Raw genomic sequence first — 21,611 nt, 5'->3', positions numbered from 1 at the left:
AGTTCAAATGTCAGCTTCATGAACTGGCTGAGAACTATATTTAGATCCCAAGGAACAGGAAAACCCTTTATTGGAAGCTTCAGATGTGTGAGGTCTTTCATAAATTTGGTAACTATGGGTTGATGGGAGATAGGAGCCCGATCATCACATTTGTAACAGTATGCCGCTATAGCACTAATGTAAATTCCGACAGAGTAACTTTTCAATCCACAGTCAGATAGTTTAGAAGATACTGGAGTAAAAAGGGACAGGACAGATAAAGGATTCTTGACCAAAACCGATAGAAAATCTTTTCCAATTAAAGTTGCAAGACTTTCTGGTAGAGATTCTCCTTGAAGCTAGAAGAACCTTCTTTACTTCAGAGGGCAACTGGATAGACAAATCTAGTTGGCGTTCAACATTCATTCTGTCAGAGTCAAAGACTGAAGGTTGGGATCTAGAGGATTTCCACTGTATTGTGAGATGAGGAATGGGTATCTTTGCACTGCTACTGGTTGTTGAACTGATGGGCACTGAAGCCATGGAAATCAGATTTAAGAAGACCAAAAGGGGCATCAAAATCATTTGATGCCACCTTTTCCACTCTTTTAGCTTTTTAATTGTCTTGGATATAAACAGACATCTTCGCTTTCAGTTTTTGTTTTTCCTAGACATTTATCAGTGTTTATTACAAGAGCAAAAATGAGAGCGATCAGTGGGAAAGAATAATGCATAACTTTTTCTGGTAAATATTTTTATTCTTGTTGCAAAAAAACACTGATAAATTCCTGGGAGAAATAAAATAACTGAAAATGAAGATCCCTAATATAACAGAACTGGGGAAAATGTATAGGGAAGACCTCGATTCCATGGAATTGAGAATGCATCCACTGCCACTCTGTACCTTCCTGGTCTCCTAAAGCCATATGCAGGAAGCTTTTTGTTCAGGAATGTTGCAAAGCGGTCTATTTGCAGAGTGCCCCAATGTTGAAAAACTTCCTGCACTGTCTTGATCATGTAGCAGCCATTCTTACAGTTGTTCTGGTGACTTAGGCTGTCTGCTATCTAATGCAGGTTTTCCAAATGGTAGATAGCTTGAATAAAAAATCCTTTGGGAAACTGTCCTTATCCAAATGCTGGAGGTCTCCAGGCAAAGTTTAAGAGAGCCTGTTCCTCCTTATGAAAGCATGATAGCATCTTTTGAAATTGAGGTTGGTGAAAAAAAACTGACCTTTTGGTTAATATGAACTGCATAACCACATCAGGGACTGGATGGGGAAGAGCTGGATATTTTCACTTTGTGTGATAATTGTTAAAGAGGCTGGTTCCACTAAAGTTTTGACACTGAGCTTGTCTCATGTGAAGACCTATAATGCATGCGACATGGACTGTTGCTGCCATGTAACCTAACATTTTCAGGAAGAGTTAATCTTAATAAGTCTTCTGCCCTCTCAAGAGGCAGAAATACTTTTCCCTGTGTTGTGTCCAAATGGGCTCCTATGAAGTATATAATATGAAATGGTTTCATGTTGAATTTGGGAAACTGATGAGAAAACTTAAGAATTGAAAGGTGCTCCTAATACTGAGTGATAAATATATTTCCTGAAGAGAAATGTCCTGTTAAGAGACTATTGTCTAGGTATGGAAAAGCAAAAACATTGTCTACCCTTAAATGAGAAACAACAACTGCAAGACATTTTGTGAAAACTCTGGCTGATGCTGAAAGGCCAAATGGCAGAACACAATCAGGTAGATTTTAAATAGGTCGAGCGCGTAAAATCCGGCCTTTACACACGTGGCCGGGCCTTGCACGCACCGAGCCTATTTTCCAAAAGGCCCGGTCACGTGCGAAAAGGCCAGTACGCACATAAGTGCCGGCCTTCCTGCAAGGGATGGGCAGAGGGGGGAGGGGTGGGCCGGGACAGCGCCATTGATTGCTCGGCAGCTGCCGGCACACGCAACTTACTTCAGGTCGGGCCCTGAAGTAAGTTGGAAAACAAAAAAAAAACCAAAACGGTAGATTTAGAGGTTGGAGAAGGGGAGGGAGGTTAGGGGAGGGGGTAGGGAAATTCCCTCCCAGTCTGCTCCTTAATTGGATTATAAAATCTGGCGCGTATGTGCGTACGACCCACATATTTTATAACATGCGTGCACCGGCACGCACATGTTATAAAATCGCCATGTCCATGTGTGCGCGCCAGGAAGCACACGCACATGGACGTACACGAGCTTCTTTTAAAATCTAACCCAATATTGGTAGTGGTTCCCTCTCTATAGTGAAATGTAGAAACTTCCTATGAGCTTTGTGAGTCAAGATGGGTGTGTAAGCATTATTGAGGTCTAGGAAAAAGAGTCAGCTGTTCTCTAGAATGGAAAGGGTGGTGTCCAAGAAATTCATTCAAAATGTTTCCTTCCTTAAATATTTTTAAGGTTCTTGAGATCCAAGTTGGATCATAGACCAGCCATCTTTTTCGGGCTCAGGAAGACTATGGAATAGAACCATGAGTTCCTTTCTTGTAATGGAACCATTTCTATTGCATATAATAATGTTTTTGGCTGAAAAAGTAGGAATACCTCAGTGGAGAATTGTTTGGGGGAATAGATTTGAAACATAAATGTATAATCTTTAGTGCCCAATGATCTGCTGTTACCAAAGACCATGCTGCTTTGAAATACTGAAGCCTTCCTCTCACTGGAAGGCTGTGCAAGGTTAATAGAGAAGATTTATGGAGACGAGTCAAAAATTGGCAGGGGCTTAGATGGTGATCTCTCTCTACTACGTGGTCTGCTCTGATGCTACTGCTGAAGATGAAGGTGCTGAAAAATGTACTGTTATCTTCTTTATGATTGGAAGTATTACTCCCAATAGGGTTGAAATTGTCCTCTTCATATGGAGATGTAGAGAATTGATCAGTTGTAACTACCAAAAGAGTAAGATGGGTAAGCACAATGATCTTTAATAAGATCTACTGTTTCTTTTACTTTTTCTTCAAATATGTTAACACCAGTGCATGAAGAATCTACAAGCTTCACATACACTTCTTCACACAATCCAGATGTGGGCAACCAAGCTACTCTTTTGGCCCCAATAGCTACTGCAGAAGTTCTGGAAAAAATATCATAGGAATCATGCACCAATTTGATTAGATGTTTATTACATTCTTCAGCTTCTTGGATTACTGGAATGAATTGGTCCATTTTATCTACTGGAAACCTTTCAAGCAGGAATGCAGTTTAGAACACCTTCTTTCCCATATCAGCCAGCATCCGGGCCAAAAAGAGATTCCGTTTACAGTGTCTATCTCCATTATGGTGCGTAGTGAGAGGCTGAGGCAAACTTCTTCTGTCTGAGTCAATTAATCTTGTTGGCATGGCTCTAGCAAATGTTGAGCCGAAGAGCACAGCTTATCCCCCCTTCTTTACAAAAAAGGCAAAGGCACCTATGACAAGATTCTGCCATATCATGGTGTCAATAAGGAGAGAACTTTGCCTTTTTAGTTTAGGTGAAGGTCTTTCAACTGAACATGGTTTCCTATAGATCCCTAAGGTCGAAGCTTGGGTGGGAGAGGGGAGAGAATTTCACACTTAATGAGCTTGACCTAGGCACCTGACACATTGTTCATGTTGATCTTTAAAGATATCTTCTGTGCAGTGAAGATTGTTATGCTCAGGCTTGTGAACCCTTGGACCGATGGGAGGATGGTATACCTTAGGAGATGGATCCGTAGGTTCTCCCGTCGGGTGGCGAGGCAGAACAGAAGATGCGGCCAGCTGACCCTCGGCACTGGAGACTGAGGTGGCTGTGGAGGCAGACGAGGAGTCGTGACATCGAGGAGACAACTGGGTCTTCGCCACTGGAAGCCCGCGGTTCCCCCGGGAGGAGCCCGTAGGAACCCGGGCCGCTGGGACTTAGGTGGACCTTTGAGAGGTCAAGGAGTCGTGAGGTCTGTGCAAGGGCTAACTGGAGCTTCACCCCTGGAAGCCCGCGGTCCCCCCAGGAGGAGCCCGTAGGGACCCGGACTGCTGGGACTTAGGTGGGCCCTTGGAGATGATGGTCCAGAGGAAGTCCAAGGTCAAGTGCAAGAGGGTCGTCACTTACCAGGCCGAGGTCATACACCAAGGCATCGCCGCTTGCCAGTCCGAAGTCACACACCAGGAATCACCGCTTGCCAGTCCAAAGTCACACACCAGGAATCACCGCTTGCCAATCCGAAGTCAGGAACCAGGAATCACTAAGATGAGACAGGAACCAAGAAGCAAGGATGCAAGGCACAAGAAGACTCACCGAAGCAAGCAGACTCAAACAACGCTGGAAGGACGTTGCCAAGTCCAAGAATGAGCAGAGGAGGTCTCCTTATATACTTCCTCTGCTCTGGCTCATAAGAATCAGCTGTGGTCACTTAAAGGGGCGAGGTCCCTTTAAATCTCGGAAGGAGGGGCGTCCTCACGCCTAAGATGGCGGTGGCCATCTTGTATCTTGGGCCATGGAGGAGAACTGCCTGAGGCCCCGAGGGAGGAGCAGGGACGGCTCCCGCCCCGGCGGCCAACCCGGAGGCCTGCGCCAGCGCGCAGGAACAACGGGCACCGGACTACAGACTTCTCCCCTGATGCTGCCACGGTGGGTCGCCATCGCGGTCAGGTAGGGGGGCACGACTGCGGTCATCCGCGGCCGTGGAACACAACAAAGATATCTTTGAAACTCGATTTCTCTGACATTGTGAATAGGACTGAAGTTGCGATGAACTCATTTTTGAAAACTAAAAGCTTTCCTAAGATGTTTTTTATTTTTGGAATACTTGCAAACCGAAAAAATAATAAAGTAAATTAGGAAATAAAAAATAGGAAAAAAGGAAGTGGAAAAAAAGTCATAACAATTGGTGGAGTGAGCCAAAAGTTTTCTGATCACACAAGGGGAAGAAAAAAAAAAGACAGAGGAGACTCACGTTACAGGTGGCTGCATGAGAAAGTTGTTGCATGCTCAGAAAGACCTTCTCAGTCTCTCTTCTCATGCTCAGAAAGACCTCCTCAGTCTTTCTGAGCTCTGAAACAGCTTTTTCCATCTTGGTACCACTAAATGACGTTATTGACATGTATAATTAGATTTACTTTGCTTGTCCACGAAAAAATTGTCAGAATACCTAATATCCCATATTGTTCATTCCTCTTAGATTTAAAGCATAGGACAGTGAGCACTAAAAACAAAAAACTAAACTGAAAAACAATGAAACATTCAAAATATATAAAGACAAGTGACAAATCAGAATTAAAAATAAGAAGAAATTGGGAAATCAATCAGAATCAATGAAAAATCCAAACATACTTACAAAAAATTCTGACTGGTTACTCACTGATTTTTTTTTAATTTTGCTTCAGCAGCTTGCACAAAGGCTGTTTCTTAAAGAAATAATACTACCCAAATTGAATTATATATTTAGCTAAGAGACTGAAAATCAACCAAAATGTAAAATATTTTCCAATAATCATACAAACTAACTCAAATGTATCTAGATATTTTTAATGCAGACCCAATCCCAATAGATTTGATAATTCAGAGTTAAGGATTTAGTCACCACTAGAATGTAACCCACAGTAGGATTTTCTAAATGTTTAACTTTATTTTTTGTCTGAGAGCTTCCTCTTACTTCTCTGTTTAGTATGGGCTAGGCATTAAATTCTTGCCAAGTACTTTTAAAACAGTGAACACAAGAAGGATAGTTTACTCTTGTAAATTAAAAGTAGCTTCCAATAGTAAAAAGTCCTTCTATAAGCATGCATTAAATTAATTTACCGCAACAAATATTTGATTAAGCCTCTTAAAGAAAGCATTATACAAATGTAGTGCTTTGTTTAAAAGCATCCACATATTTTACTGACATCAAAGTTAAGAGCTCACCAAATATTGTATTTAGTTACAAAGTCATGTGCAAGCAGGAAGAACCAAAAAGGAGATAATTTTTTATGAGGTGATGTTTATACAGCGATAACTAAGTTATTAAACATCTCTACAAAATTTCTGAAGCACTTAAAGCACCAATAATAGTTTATTCAGACTTTAATGCTCTGTTATACAGATTTAAAAAATGGTGTAAACATACTTTTTAATTAGTCTTGCATACTAAGATAACATCCACCTGTTTGTGTTAAAAACCAGAATATATGATGTATTCATTTTGGACTTTCTCTTAAAAATCATAAATTGTAAACTGGTACTTAGAGTTTCAGTGATACTTGAAGCAAATGCTTGACTTATATAAAAAAAATACTTTACATTGGCACATGTTCAAGGTAATAATTAGATGAAAAACATTTGCACCAACAAATACAATACAGGAACTTGCACCAACAAATACAATACAGAAACTATAAAATGAAAAATCAGCACAAAAATATATTTAAGTTTAGATGTAAAAAAAAACCAAAACGTATCCTGTTTATTGTGAAACAATATACATCAATTAACAATGGAACCTAACGCAAATATCACTCTCAAAGATATTGAGCAGATCTCAGCCCCAAGACTGATTCCTGAGCTCTCCACTAACCATCTTTCTTTTCTCCATTTACAATTTCTCTCTGTTGATTATCATTCAACCAGTTTCTAATACTGACCACTACCTTGTTTACTTATGAACCTCCTGTGCAGAACAGTATCAAAAACTTTGCTGCAATTCAAGAATAACACATCCAGTACACAACTTGATCTAATTCTCTCGTCACTCAAATAAATTGATCAAATTGTTTGCTCTCCATCTGGTAAAACAATACCGCTTCAGATCTTGCAACCAACTACTATTGTCTTCTTCAACAGGGTCCTTCAGTATTATTTCCTTCAGTACGGTATCCATTAATATTCCAACTATCAAGTAAGGTTAACCAACTTGTAATTTCCAACCTCTTTACTACCACTTTTATGAAGGAGGACATCTGCCCTTCTCCTGTCCCACAGAACCATCTCCAGGCTAAGAGAGAATTTGAAAAGAAGTTGGCCGTTAGATGATCAAGGGGTTAAAGGGACACTGAAAGAAGATAAGGCCATCGCAGAAAGATTAAACGATTTCTTTGCTTCGGTGTTCACTGAAGATGATGTTGGGGAGATACCTGTTCCAGAGTGTTACGAAGACAGCCTCTAAAGGCCTTGCATTCTGTTATGAGAGCAGCCTTGAAGGCCTTGCATTCTGTTAGAAGGACGGCCTCTAAAGGCCTTGCATTCTGTTACGTGACGGGGTGTTTAGTGTGCCCTTGGGCCTCAGCCTGACCCCAGACAGATCCAGGACAGAACCGAGGGTTGACGGCGTGTTCCACCATGGCAGACGGTCTGACCCTCTGCCAGGCCTGCAAGCTCCCAAGGCCAACAACAGGATGATGTTGGAATGTGAATGGTCCTCCGACCATTCTGAGCCCTTTCGGACCTGCTGCTTGGATCGGCATGGAGCAGCAGGCCTGGCCTGAGGTCGAGGGCAGACGGGCCTTGACACGAAGACATGGCAGACTTGGGTTGATGCAACGGCATCCCAGACGAAGACTTGGGTTGATGCGACGGCATCCCAGACATAGACTTGGGTTGATGCGACGGCATCCCAGACATGACGAGGAACTTGAAATCCATACAAGGAAAGACGCAAGGCAGGAGAACATTGGCACTGTCTCTCAGGGCGCCCTACTCAGCCCACCCACGGGACTGAGTCGCAGACCACCCTGTTCCACTGTGCGCCCTACACAGCCTGAGGAGACTGGTCACGGACCACGCTGGGAGCGGGACAAGCGCAGGAAGGATCCAGTCGAGGTGGGACTCCAACGACGGAGCCGATGTCATCCAAAGCCCCAACACTGCTGGCAGGACAAGACGGCTCAGGAGCACAGGACACCAGTCCACTGCCGGCATCTTCCATGACGAAGCTGCGTCACCCAGAGATCCACGGCTGGCAGAACAGAAGGCTCTGGAGCAAGTACAAACACCAAGGAGGGCTAGGACATCAGGAGGCGAAACACCAAGAGACGAACACCAGGACACCTGAACGAGGACCTCAGGCATGAAGACATAGCATGAAGACATAACTTGACATGGCGAGACGAAACGAAGAGGAGCTCCACAAAGACCTGATGAAGCTCTGGCAGGCAGGAGCCTCCAGAGTGAAGTAACGCCGATGCAAGGTGAAGACTGAATGACGGAGCAGCTCTTTTATAGGGCTGGGCAGGAAGTCCACTCCCTAGGTGGGGCCAGCACACTTCCTGTGTCTGGCCCTTTAAATCCTGAAGACAGGCGCGCGCTGGCGCCTAGGAGAGAAGCAGGAACTTATGCAGGACCGCGGACAGCGGCCTGCACCGACGTACAGTGTAGGAAGAGGCAGGGATGGCCTGGAGAGCAGGCCCTGATGACGGCAGCGGCTCCAGCCACTGCAGGAAGCCCCGGGGGCGGCTCCAGCCACTACTCCGGCCCGGGGATGCGGCCTTCGCACCGTGAAGAGAAGATGACATCAGCGGTGGCTCCGTGCCGCATGGGAACGCCAAAGGTCCGCGGTTCCGACCACAGTGAAGACTACAACCAGGGGCAGCCTCCAGGCCGCAGGAGGAACTCAAGTCTGCGGCCCCGGCCGCATTGAAGGCCCGACATCCGGCAGCACAGCCGCATCGGGGAGAAGGAAAGGCAGCAACGATGAGTGCCTGCTCGCGGGGGGCGATTCATAACACGGAGAAGGTTTTCATGGGTAATGATTCAGATGGATTGAATCAAATCACGGTTAACCTAGAAGATGTGGTAGGCCTGATTGACAAACTGAAGAGTAGTAAATCACCCGGACCGGATGGTATACACCCCAGGGTTTTGAAGAAACTCAAAAATGAAATTTCAGATCTATTAGTAAAAATTTGTAACCTATCATTGAAATCATCCATTGTACCTGAAGATTGGAGGATGGCTAATATAACCCTAATATTTAAAAAGAGCTCTAGGGGCGATCCAGGAAACTACAGACCAGTTAGCCTGACTTCAGTGCCAGGAAAAAATGTTGGAAAGTTTTCTAAATATCAAAATCACAGAACATATAGAAAGACAAACAGTCTAATTTCAGTTAGTCAGCCAGAGTGACTCACTGCTGTTCTGATTAACAAATATTGGTACCTAATCAAACCAAATCACACTACTTTAACACCTTTCCAAGTGAGTGCTGAACTTTTCAACAGTTTTACTTAGGTACAAACTGCTCCTAGCTTATTTCTAGCTTCTGGCTACTTTTTTTTTTTTTTTTTTAATATAAAAACACTAACGTCTGCTTATTAACTGCCTTATAGACTATTAAAAATAAACACACTAACTACTGCTAATTAGCTGCCTTACTGACTATTTAAAAATACAAACAGTCTAACTTCAGTTTATTCCCTGCCTTACTGAGTATTAAAAGCACAAACACACACAAACACACTAAATAATATTCCCAAATAGTTAACTTCGTCCCAATACTTTAAAAAAAAAAAATTTCCCAAGCAAAAACTTACTGATTCCTTTCAGCCACCAGCAAGGTGATCCTTTCCTCTCAGTGCTCCTACTGGATTGTGGAAGACCATAAGAACATAATAAATGCCATACTGGGTCAGACCAAGGGTCCATCAAGCCCAGTATCCTGTTTCCAACAGTGGACAATCCAGGCCATAAGAACCTGGCAAGTACCCAAAAACTAAGTCTATTCCAGGTTACCATTGGTAATGGCAGTGGCTATTCTCTAAGTGAACTTAATAGCAGGTAATGGACTTCTCCTCCAAGAACTTATCCAATCCTTTTTTAAACACAGCTATACTAACTGCACTAACCACATCCTCTGGCAACAAATTCCAGAGTTAATTGTGCGTTGAATAAAAAAGAACTTTCTCCGATTAGTTTTAAATGTGCCCCATGCTAACTTCATGGAGTGCCCCCTAGTTTTTCTACTATCTGAAAGAGTAAATAACCGATTCACATCTACCCGTTCTAGACCTCTCATGATTTTAAACACCTCTATCATATCCCCCCTCAGTCCTCTCTTCTCCGAGCTGAAAAGTCCTAACCTCTTTAGTCTTTCCTCATAGGGGAGTTGTTCCATTCCCCTTATCATTTTGGTAGTCCTTCTCTGTACCTTCTCCATCGCAATTATATCTTTTTTGAGATGCGGTGACCAGAATTGTACACAGTATTCAAGGTGCGGTCTGACCATGGAGCGATACAGAGGCATTATGACATTTTCCGTTTTATTCACCATTCCCTTTCTAATAATTCCCAACATTCTGTTTGCTTTTTTGACTGCCGCAGCACACTGTACCGACGATTTCAATGTGTTATCCACTATGACACCTAGATCTCTTTCTTGGGTTGTAGCACCTAATATGGAACCCAACATTGTGTAAGTATAGCATGGGTTATTTTTCCCTATATGCATCACCTTGCACTTATCCACATTAAATTTCATCTGCCATTTGGATGCCCAATTTTCCAGTCTCACAAGGTCTTCCTGCAATTTATCACAATCTGCTTGTGATTTAACTACTCTGAACAATTTTGTGTCATCTGCAAATTTGATTATCTCACTCGTCGTATTTATTTCCAGATCATTTATAAATATATTGAAAAGTAAGGGTCCCAATACAGATCCCTGAGGCACTCCACTGTCCACTCCCTTCCACTGAGAAAATTGTCCATTTAATCCTACTTCTGTTTCCTGTCTTTTAGCCAGTTTGCAATCCACGAAAGGACATCGCCACCTATCCCATGACTTTTTACTTTTCCTAGAAGCCTCTCATGAGGAACTTTGTCAAACGCCTTCTGAAAATCCAAGTATACTATATCTACCGGTTCACCTTTATTTACATGTTTATTAACTCCTTCAAAAAAGTGAAGCAGATTTGTGAGGCAAGACTTGCCCTGAGTAAAGCCATGCTGACTTTGTTCCATTAAACCATGTCTTTCTATATGTTCTGTGATTTTGATGTTTAGAACACTTTCCACTATTTTTCCTGGAACTGAAGTCAGGCTAACCGGTCTGTAGTTTCCCGGATCGCCCCTGGAGCCCTTTTTATATATTGGGGTTACATTTGCTATCCTCCAGTCTTCAGGTACAATAGATGATTTTAATGATAAGTTACAAATTTTTACTAATAGATCTGAAATTTCATTTTTTAGTTCCTTCAGAACTCTGGGGTGTATACCATCCGGTCCAGGTGATTTACTACTCTTCAGTTTGTCAATCAGGCCTACCACATCTTCTAGGTTCACCGTGATTTGATTCAGTCCATCTGACTGTTATTCTACTTCACAAAGAACTCCTTGCCCTGCCAGTGCTTCGATAAGGTACTTCCCATTTTAAAAAAGGTGGTGCTACTTAATTCCAGAAGTTTGACTCTTGGATGGATTTTAGATTTTAATATTCACCTTTCTAAAGCCAAGCTCAAGGTGAGTTACAAAATCAGATATAGTAGGTTATTTCCTACTATTTACTTTGTAAACTGTTGTGATGGCGAAACCGAACAACAGTATATAAAACTCAATAAATAAATAAATAAATTTCCCTTCCCCACAGGGCTTATATCTAAGGCCATTTTTACTAAGTCCATCCCTCCACTCCTCCCCAGACATAGAATAGGGAAAAACTTTAGTAAATGAGGCCATAAGTTTGTACTTTAGGCAATGGAGGGTGAAGCGCCTCATTCAAGGTCACAAGGAGTGTCAGTGGGAGAAATGGGATTTGAACCCTGGCCTTCCTGGTTCTTAGCTTGCTGCTCCTCCTCTCTTCTTTGCTCTTATATTAAACCACACCATGTAATGAAGGTTGGGTTCACCTGAACCCAACCAATGTTCCTGGACATTAGAAATACTTTCTTCAAGTCGGCCCCAAGGTTCAGTGGCAACAATGTGCAGTGTCATTCAGAGGGCCCAAGATTCAGTTCTTGAATCAACTCTTCTACTTTCTGATTTGGTTGGGGTTGGGAATGCCACAGAATCAGCACTCTCAGCTTTTGCAGGAAACGAGTCCATGCCATTGCATGACGACGACATCTAGTGATCAATTCAGGCCCATAATTATAAGTTTCCAAAAAGAGCTCTGATTCATGGCCCCTAGCCGAGGACTGGACTAATATAGGTTGGAAAGAGGAATACTGTAAAATAGGGGAAATGTCACTCCTCCACATACACTTTCTCCATTTTAAAGTAACAAGTACCCCCCTCATGGGTTCCATTACCATTTGCCTGAAGGGAGTTCAGGATCTCTCTACTTCTGATTCCAGAGATAGGATGCTCCAATCCATATCTGGCAGAAAAAAAAATCTCTCCGCAGTAGCACCTTCCTCTTATGTATGTCTTTGACTAAATTGCTCTCCAACTTCACTGTCTACAGGTCACTCCGGTGCAGATGAAACCTCTACAAGCAGTGATATTAACAACAGAATAAACCATCTCCACTCACAGGATCAGACTAGTTCACGTAGCTCTGATGTTATTAACACTACAAAGAGTGCATGAACCAATCATATCCTATTCCACACAGTTGTAGACATGGCTGCTCGCAGGGGTTCATAATATTTGCAGAGAAACAGCTTACAAGATGTCAAAAATAAATACTTGACTGCAAATTTTTAATTGAAAAAGGTACAGTTTTACTCTTTGCTCTGTGTATTATTAGGTATTTCCTTTCAGAAAAACTATAACTGATCAATGAGAGTATATTGCCCCCCAAAGTCTTGGTTTAACCAGATATTTACCTCTGCATACTATTATACACTGTATTAACAAAGCTTCATTATAATTTAAATATAGCTAGGACATCCTCATTCATCTCAACATGCCTACAATTCACATAATTGTATATGACTGAAATAACTCATTTGTTAATTAATTTGATATGATTTGGCTTTTTTTTTCTAAAGAAAGCATACACTATGTTACCATGGATATCATATTTGAGATTATAGTTATGATCATAAATCTGCTCTAAAAGAACAATAAAATGCATTCAAGTCTCATTTTTCTGACAAATTACTATAAAAGTGGTACATTTTGTTGTACTATGCAGGCTCTAACTACATTAGTACTAAGGGCATTTTAGTCAATAGCATTTTGGAATTTTTCTATAGTAAATAATTACAGCTTGAGATGGGACCTTGGAAAGGCCTGATTCAATGAAATACATTTCTTTATATACCATTAATCAATTTATATAAGACTTTTTATAGCCTGTTTTTGAAAGAAACATTAAGAATTATTAAATACTTGGATGAACGTGGTTATTTTTATTGAAAGGTTCTGCACATCTATTTGGTTGAAATTTACACAATGAGGTCCATATTCAGTAGGTCGGGTAGTGGACAAATTATTCAGCTAAAGTTAGCCAGATAACGTGTCCCATACTCTCCTAATCCACCCTCTCCCCAAACATTTTTTTAAAATTTACGAAGTACCGGGCACTGAATGTCAGTCGCAGGTCCCCAGTCGCTATTACAACGAACACATGATCTTCCCTTTCCTCCATTCATCCACAACGAAGAATCGTAGCAGCTGCCTCCAAGCTGAGAGTGAGGGACCCTCTGCTCTGCTCCTGGCACCTCCAGCACTGCCAGTACTCAGAACTAGCCAGATAAGTCTGGTCAGAACAATCACAGCCCTAAAAACTCCCTAGGTAACTTTATCCAGGTATATTCAGTGGAGCACTTCCCTGGGTATGTTCTAGAAACTAGCCAGGTAAAATTACTTGGTAAACTGAACTGCTTCCCGGCTTACCCAGTATGGACCCTTTCCTTTTCTATGTTTCATGGACTGTCTTACCACAAAGGCTCATGACTACACTGACATGGATAATGAATTGTACGTACACCCTCAGAGACGGCCCTTCCAGAGCAGGGTTGAGACGCATTAATGGACACAGCCCTCAAATGCCAATGCAGCACAAGGGTAGATTCTACACAGAAAGTTTAAAAAAAAAAACTCTGCTGCAATATTTCTAGAATTTTGTGGTGCATTTGCATAAAATTTGCACAGATTTACATAATGGAAAATGCAAATTTTATTTTACTTAATTTTTTCTGACCTTAATGTAGCTGAGTAATGTATTTGGTTCTTTTTTGAATATTTTTAGGAGAGAAAAAAGGGATCTTAAGTGATCAGTGCAAAGAAGGAAGGAAAGGGGATTGGCATGGGGATGGAATCTCAGGGATGTAGCAAGAGAAGTATGAGGAGAGGGGATCTCGGGGATGGGGGAGGAGAGAAAGGAAAGAAGAAGGGAGGAGGGAAAATGAGAGGGAGCATGTGACTGGGGAGGGAGAAGAAAAAGAGGATCAGGGGAAGAGAAAGGATGAGGTCAGGGGAGAGTCAGAACCAGGATCCCATCTCTCTCTTCCTGCTCACCGATACCCTTTCATGTCTTAAATCTGCTCAATCCTGGCCTTGCTGCCTTAATTCAAAGCCTCATTTGTTTTTTTCACTTTGCACCATCTCTGTCTGTCTTGAATACACTGTAAGCTTCAAAGAGCAGGGACACAGTCCATTATGCTCTCCCCCTGACAATTTTCATTCTCCTCTCACACCCCCACTGATTCTCACCCCCATCTCATTCATTTTCACCTTCTTCTATCCCCTCCAGTCAGCTGATTTTTTATCTTCACCTGCCGATTTCCCCATCTCCCTGCACAGATACGCTGACAGTAGGAGAGCGGCACTTTTCAGGTCGTGTTCTCTTCCTTACTGACCAGAAACTGACTTGGGAGTCTGAACCATTCAGGACACTGTACTGTTGCGCAGTTCAAATGGCGACAAAGATCCCAGACAGCAGAGGAGGAATATGTGAACTGAGACACTGCCATTCCTACTATCCAACCCAGCACCAGGAGCAGGGGGAAAAGGGAATGCAAGGTGCACATCTGCCTGTACCCAGTCAGCTGCTGCTCCTGGACCCATCCAGTCTCGCATGATTCCATAGGGGACTGCACGATTCTGTGGCAAGAGATGAAGTTTGCAGCCAGCCCTTGCTGTGGCACAGCAGGAGACCAGGGGCCCCTCTAATAGAGCACTGTAGGGAAAATGGCACTGCCAGGGCCCATGCTGTATTTGTTCTACTGGATATCTGATGAGCTTCAGTTTCCAGTGCTATCAATCCAGCACTTTCTTATGAGAGAAAAAAATAATATAATCTTACAACAATGGGGTCCATATTCAGCCACTGTACAGGCTCAGCAAGTTAGCTGGATATACTTATCCAGCTAACTTAGTTGGGATATTCAGCGGCTATCTTAAAGTTAACCAGATACATTTATCCGGCTAACTTTAGGACAGCTCTGTGTCCTCATCAAAGCTACATGGATAAGTTATTTGTCTAACTCGACTCCCCCCCGATCCACCCATCCCCAGCCCCTGAGTTATCTGGCTAAAAACTTAACCAAAAAAGTCACTTATCCAGCTAAGTAGCATCCGCTGACCATAGCCGGATATTCAGTGGAGCCCTTTAGCCATTATGTCCTACGTATCTGGCTAAGCTGTTTTTGAATATTGGGCTCAGCATTTCTATTATATGCAAAACAGAAGTCTGCAACATGATAATCTTATAATTGGTGTAAAATTGAGAAAACCGACCTGGAGAGGCAAGCTTTATTTACTGCATGATGAAGATTTTCTTCCGGGTACCGTGAGAGTCGTCGACAGATTCGTAGCAACTGTCTTGTAGACAAAGATGACGCCAAGGACTGGGCCTGTAGTATCACATGAAAATGCTGTTTGTTCAATGTCCTCCTCCATTTAAAGAAATAGTTTTATAATCATATATCTAAACACGTAATAAGAATGCATTTTCAAAAGGTTCCACATGTAAAAATTAGCATATACATGTGCAAGTAGTATCTATTCGTGGAGTCTGTATCTTATAAAAGTAAAAAAATATGCGCATATTTTCACTTTCGCACACACATATACACGCGTAAAAAAAGGCAGTCTAGGGTGGTCCTGGGCAAGGCCAACACTTATGCGCATGTTATTTTAAAAGACACTTACGCGTGTACATTTGCCAGTTTACTTGCATATTTTTACATCTGCTAATTATCTAGCATGAGTGATACTGAATGTGTTTATTGTGCACTTTTTGCTGGGTGGGAGCTCAAGCTGAAGAAGCAGAGGGTCTTGATGATCTTTAGAAGGGCTGAGCGAACTCTTAGACTAACACGTTAAACTGCCTATTTCCTTGATGCGAGCATGTTTTAAAACTGGTTGATTTGGGTGCATAAATTGGAACTTACACATGTAAGTCCTATTTTACTTTCACATGTAAAATATATGTATGTATCTTTTTAAAATAGGCAGGAAAAGTACACGCGTTCAATGTATTGCTGTACATAGTTTCAATGCACAGCGCGTATTCACGTGAAAGCGTACATAAGCGCGCATGTTGAGGGATAAAAATACACGTATTGGTAAAACTACACAAGGCCATATACACGAGTATATGCCACACCATGTGACTGTTTTGAAAGTTATCCTCCCAATGTATAATAAATCATATGTCCTCTTTCCACATTTTCTTTTCTTTCGCCCCATTTTGCAAGCTTGAGTCATCTCTCATTCAGTCCCCAAAGGAAAAACCCTTGAGGCCTTACAAAATAAAAAAAATTACAGGTGCTGCTTGTCTTCTGCACAGAAAGGAAAGGTGTTGGGAAAGGCTATATTAACTAAATTGACTGATTCTATGGGGTTTTTTTGGTATGTATCTCACTGTTTGGGAGCAAATTCATTAAAGCTTGCTAGGAAAAGCATTTAGAGGTAATTTTAAAACAACTCACATAAATTTGCAGGCTCTGGGAAATCTAAGCTACACCAATTTTCAAAGCGAACATTTTCGCATGGGAAAATTATCCCATGAAAAGTACCCTCAAAAAGTTACACTTATTTTATATGGGGAAAGTTTTCAGGAATATTTACACACATACTTTTCAAAATCAAAAAGTATGCACATAAATGCAAACCCCACCCAGACTCCACCCCCTAAAAGTCTCTCTCCAATGTGCTTAATAAGCATACAGAGTGTATGCATGTAATTTTTCATGCATATGGAACAATTTTCAAAAGGGTAATTTCTGCAAGAAATGTACCGTTTTACTCAGAGGGTCCTTTGAAAATTACCCTCCCTATAAGCATATCAAATAGGCTAGTCGCTAGTAATTTAGCAAGGGTCAAAATATGCAATGAGCTTACAGTATATGTTCTTATTACCCTATTCACTAACAATCACTAAATTTACTGAGGTATGCAGCCCCAGTAAATTTAGCATCTGCTAGAAGGTGATGGTCTAACATTTAACACAGAACTCTGGACCATTATGCTCTGACACTAAAGAAGTTCCACCCCTACCAGGGCTCTGATCTTCCCACCCATTCCCTCCAGCCCATATCAGAAGAGCTCTGAGTCAATGCAATCCTTTCCCACCTCCAAAGAAAACTGCATTTGGGCAGCTCTCTGACTCGTTCATCCACAAAAAAATCCCTATTTACTCTGTTGGCCCACCAAACTTTACCAGCAAAATGGAATGTTTGAACTCCCTCTGGCATCATCACTGAGCACATAATGGTTTCACCAAGCAGCGCATCACAGCGAATCCAACCAGCATGATGCACTGCAAAGTGCCAATAGGTAAAGCGATTTTGTAAAAAGAGGCAATGCCAGTAGGTTACAGCATTCCATCCTGCCAGGGGTGAGCAGAGAGTAGGGGTGAATGAAGTGGGGGGGGGGGGGGGGGCAGGAGGGTGTGGCTGAAGATACTTTTAGGCGTTGGTGGATGCATTAAGCCAGAGTCCCACTATTACAGGTCAGGGGATGGAAACCCCGGTGTTACAGGTCAGGAGGGTGAGTTATGGGAGATCTGGGTTGGAGCCCCACTATTATGGATCAGGGGAAAGGAGGAGAAGATCGGAGCCTGGCGACGGGGTGGGTGCCTCCCAGTTTGCCCTGGATGTTGGGGGAGATCAGACATATTTTGCATGAAAAGAGGGACGTGGGGGCAAGGGGCAGGCTCAGGTTTTGAGGGGGGGCCTCTCTCTTTGCTGAGGGAGATGGGGGAAGGCCAGATAGCCTCCAGAAGGATTTAGTTTGTGTAATGGGTGGGAGGTATCCTTTGCCCTAATCGGACCTTGCGCTTTTGGCCAGTTAACATGGGAGATTTCAATATGTAGAGTGTGCACATGATAAAAGACCCATGCTCCCTGGGATCTGGGCTTTTTAATACGTACACACTGTGCATATCATTAATTCAGGTACACAAAGGAGAATTTTAGCATGCATGCTAAAAGATTTTTGGTACACCCCTTAGTGCAGGGGTGCCCAATTCCGGTCCTCAAGAGCCACAATCAGGCCTGGTTTTCAGGATTTCCACAATGAATATGCGTGAGATAGATTTGCACACAATGAAGGCAATGCAGGCAAATCTATCTCACACAGATTCATTGTGAATATCCTGAAAACCAGACCTGTTTATGGCTCTTGAGGACTGGAGTTGGCCACCCCTGCCCTAGTGGCTTAGCCTATATGGGGTATATTCGCTGACAATTTTATTAATTTATTTTTCAAAAAGAGTTTCTATCTCGCACCCTCCAAAGTTCAGGGCGGGTAACAATAGTAAATACATAAAAAATAAAAACAAGCATGCTAGAAAAACACAAGTAATAAAATTCATCAAACATTTTGAGTACAGACCTCTGCAATACTGAAAGCTGAGTTTATGTGTACTAATGGAGTTCGGGCGTATCCTAGAAGGAGAGAGGGGGTATCTTGGCAAACTGAGATGGCTAGGGCCGGGTTAATTGGAGTTAGTTTTCTACAGAGGCTGGGGGAGAAGTGGCAGTGGATAGATGTGTCTTAAGAGCTGTTTTAAACATTTTTATATCTATTTGCATATGTATGTGTTGCAGTAGGAAATTTCAGAATACTGGACTGGCGAGGGAAAAGGCTCGTTCGTGGGTGGCAGACAATCTAGCTGCACGTAGGGATGGGATTTCTAGAACGCTTGAGAGGCTGACTGAAGATTTCGGCTTGGCAGATTGTCTGAGACAGGCCCTTACTGTTCACACCATTTAAATGCTGAAATGTCGCAGTCTTATCATTGCTATTTGTATTTTTTTGTCACTGGATGGTGTGCATGTTGCCAAGCATAGGGCAGCAGTTACTAGGCTAAAAAAACAAAACAAAACTTGCTGGGCAGACTGGATGGATCACTTGTATCCTTTTCTGTCATCATTAACTATGTTACTATGTTATAGCTGAACAGTAAAATGGGTATTTTGGGTCTGAATCAGAAATTCCTAGGCTAACCCCTGCTAAAAATAGACATAACATGCCACCTTTGTTGCTATAGTGATATATTTAACAGCTGTGTCTGCATCTGGTTTCTGTTGCTGTCTTTAAACTGTGAAACTGTCACAGATATGCATTACAGTTGGGGGGGGGGGGGGGGGGGGGGAAATTTCCCATACATTTTTAGGCAACTGAAAAAAAATCTGAACTTAATCTGTGCCAGAACCTAATACAACTCATAAGAACATTTTTAAGCATACAGCATCTCATAATCACAATCTTTGTACTTATATAAATGTATAATTTGAATGTTCATGGTTTAAGGCCCACAAAATAAGATTGCAGCGTGCGTTACAAAAAGGAATGATGGAAGCAGAGAAAAATATAAGCACTGTGTGATAACCAGTTTATTAGATTAATTGGATATGTCAGTCTTTTTAAAGGGGAAGGAAAAAAAATAAGACTCTTCAGTAATTTAGTTGGCAGAGTCACCAAAGGCTCCCTTTTTGTTTGGCTTTTCATTCCAGAGGGTTTTATATTCTTGAAAAGCATCGCCTTCATTTTTGATAGTAAATCAGGTCACTGATGTGCTGATCCTCATCAAAACCCTCTCCACTATAATTCTCTCTATTATTCTATGTAACACAATTATTTTTATATTCTTCACATTGTAACTGTTTATCTTTTTTGTTGTATGTGAACCGATGTGACGGATATGACCGAATGTTGGCATACAAAAAACAAACAACAAATAAATAAATAAAAACCCCACGTAGGCACCACACAGACACAAGTAAAGGTGCAAAAACAGTACGGATGGCTGAAGAGGTGAGGAAGGAAGGGGTTTTTCAAAAACAGCAGGCACACACATAATGAAAAGTTATTATTTATCCAAAAAAGTGTCAACATATTATACAGGTCACAACATCATATAAAATCACAAATACAGACAGATACCTACATATATAGAATTAAGACAGAAAGGAGGATTAAGAAGACTGAAATAGGAGACTTCAGAGTTAAGAAGAAACAGGTAGGTTGATACTAGAGTTCAGCTACTACTGCTTGCTTAAAACTCAAGCTGTCATAATAAAAGCCTGTCATACAGCTAAAAACATCATGGATTAGAAGAAAAAAAATCTTTACTCAATCATTTCTTCAGTATGGGAGACATTATCCTTTACAGAGCATGGGGATGTGGAGATGTAATTTTTTTAATTTTGAAAATCTAATAGGATTATAAAACCACCTAGTAGGTATGTGGCCAGCAATATAGCCAGAGAGAAGCAGGAAAGGGCCAGTGACTGCAACTTGATTACATTTTATTCATCCCACCTGGCACAAAGAAAGAGTTAAGAGGTATTAAATTGATAACAGAAGAAACAGACATGACAGGCTAATCCTCTAGGATCTGACAAAGTGACTGGGGGAAAGGAAAAACAGCAACAGAAATAAAGTGTGTGCTTCCTTCTTCCAACAGAGTCTGGCCCTGCAATTCTCATCTACTGGAATTCTAAACTATGAATGGATAAGACTACTAAATTAATATCGAAGGCTATGCCTCTAGAGTAAACTGCTTTCTAACAAAACCAGTGTCAAACCACCGAGAAGAAACATTTTAATCCTTTTGTTCAAAACAGTAAATCAGGTACTTTTGACGAGCAGTCAGTTTAACATCAGCACTAGGAAATTTAGGGCCTTTGTTTACCCCCTTATATAGCCTAGCAGGTAGTTACATCACCCTGAGACCAACATTCAAAGAAATGGAAAATGGATCACAGTCAGCTAAAGTCTGCCAGGCAAGTTAACTTCCTGATGAATATCCTTGCATAAAGTTAGCCAGATATATCTACCTGGATAAATAGGAAACCTAACCAGCTATATGTGAATATCGCCATTTAAGTTTCAAAGTTATCCAGGTACATGCAAGCCGGAATACTTTAACCTTAACTGACTATATTCAACCATAGCTGCTGATTAAGAGACTGTCTCCCTTGTAAAAAACAAAGCAAAATAAAATGCAGCATCGTGGGTGTGGAGGGAGAGGGAGAATTCCCTACCAGCTCGAGCCTTCCTGGGTGCGGGCCAATCGTTGACTCCTGGACAGAGAAACTCCGGAAGCCTCCAGGAGCGGTACGAGTGTACTGCGATCCTGGCAGTGGTAAGGAGTTTGGGAAGATGTTGGATGGGCTGGAGGATTAGGGCTGGTGTGGAGAGGATAGGGAAGAGGCACAAGGAGGGGCCGGGGTGGGGGTTGATGACTGGCCAGTACCTCTTCACTTTTACAGATATATCAGGAGGGGGCTCTGGCCAGCAGACACCACTTCTGAGATGCTGGAGTGGGAGTCAT

The 21,611-nt window shown here is 42.0% G+C and overlaps 1 protein-coding gene across 1 annotated transcript in view; it reads right to left on the bottom strand.

Moving 5' to 3' along the window:
- The window catches only part of VWA8 (von Willebrand factor A domain containing 8), a 745,717-nt gene that overhangs the window by 440,934 nt on the left and 283,172 nt on the right, over nt 1–21,611 (bottom strand). Inside the window, 1 exon segment of the mRNA XM_029602953.1 lies at nt 15,563–15,678. Coding sequence (XP_029458813.1) covers nt 15,563–15,678 — 116 coding nt within the window.

The sequence above is a fragment of the Rhinatrema bivittatum genome, chromosome 5 (assembly GCF_901001135.1).
Source record: "Rhinatrema bivittatum chromosome 5, aRhiBiv1.1, whole genome shotgun sequence".
NCBI classification, from domain to species: Eukaryota; Metazoa; Chordata; class Amphibia; order Gymnophiona; family Rhinatrematidae; genus Rhinatrema; species Rhinatrema bivittatum.
This window is presented reverse-complemented; position numbering and strand designations above follow the sequence as displayed.